General features: G+C 59.2%; 1 protein-coding gene across 1 annotated transcript; it reads left to right on the forward strand.

Moving 5' to 3' along the window:
* Window positions 1-72: 72 nt before the first annotated feature.
* On the forward strand, window positions 73-524 carry GADD45B (growth arrest and DNA-damage-inducible, beta; the record flags this gene model as incomplete). The annotated part of the gene is made up of 2 exons (XM_009079486.1): window positions 73-286; window positions 411-524. Coding segments are annotated over 2 exons (328 nt in total), but the record flags the coding sequence as incomplete, so codon positions are not given.
* Between the last annotated feature and the right edge of the window lie 228 nt (window positions 525-752).

Consider the following 752-nt stretch of genomic DNA (forward strand, 5'->3'; position numbering starts at 1 on the left):
GGGGGGGTGACAGCTCCGTGGTGCCCCCAAAAGCTGTTCCAGCCCCTCCTAACCCCCCGTGTCCCCCTGCAGGGACCCCGACAGTGTAGTGCTGTGCGTCCTGGCCACGGACGAGGAGGATGAAGGTGATATCGCTCTCCAGATCCACTTCACCCTCATCCAAGCTTTCTGCTGCGACAATGACATCCACATCCTGCGCGTGTCGGGGATGCAGCGCCTCGCAGCCATCCTGGGGGACCCCGAGCCGGGGGCTGAGCCCCGAGACCTGCACTGCCTCCTGGTCACGGTGAGCAGAGCATGACATGACGCTGATGTCCCCGTGATGGGGCCGGGGAGGGTGACAGGGCTCGGGGACACGTGTCGGGGCGTTGGTGGCACTAACCTCATGCTCCTCCTCCTCTTTTCCTTAGAACCCTCACACGGACGCGTGGAAGAGCCAAGGGCTAGCGGAGGTGGCGAGTTATTGCGCCGAGAGTCGCGACAGGAACCAGTGGGTTCCTTACGTTTGTCTCCAGGAACGCTGAACCCATTCCTAGTCTTTTCCCGGCTTGGAGTTGAAGGATTAAAAACCAAAAAAACCAACCCATAAAACAGCAGGAAGAAAAAAAAGAAGGAGAAACAGCCAGTTCCAACCCACAACCCCCAAACCCACGGATTTTATTTTATTTTTTTCAAACGAGGAGGAGGAGGAGGAGGAGGAAGGGGAGGAGCGTGGTCGCCGCTGAGGACCACGCCGAGCCCGTGGGACAGTG

This window comes from Acanthisitta chloris, unplaced genomic scaffold (genome assembly GCF_000695815.1).
Source record: "Acanthisitta chloris isolate BGI_N310 unplaced genomic scaffold, ASM69581v1 scaffold36777, whole genome shotgun sequence".
NCBI classification, from domain to species: Eukaryota; Metazoa; Chordata; class Aves; order Passeriformes; family Acanthisittidae; genus Acanthisitta; species Acanthisitta chloris.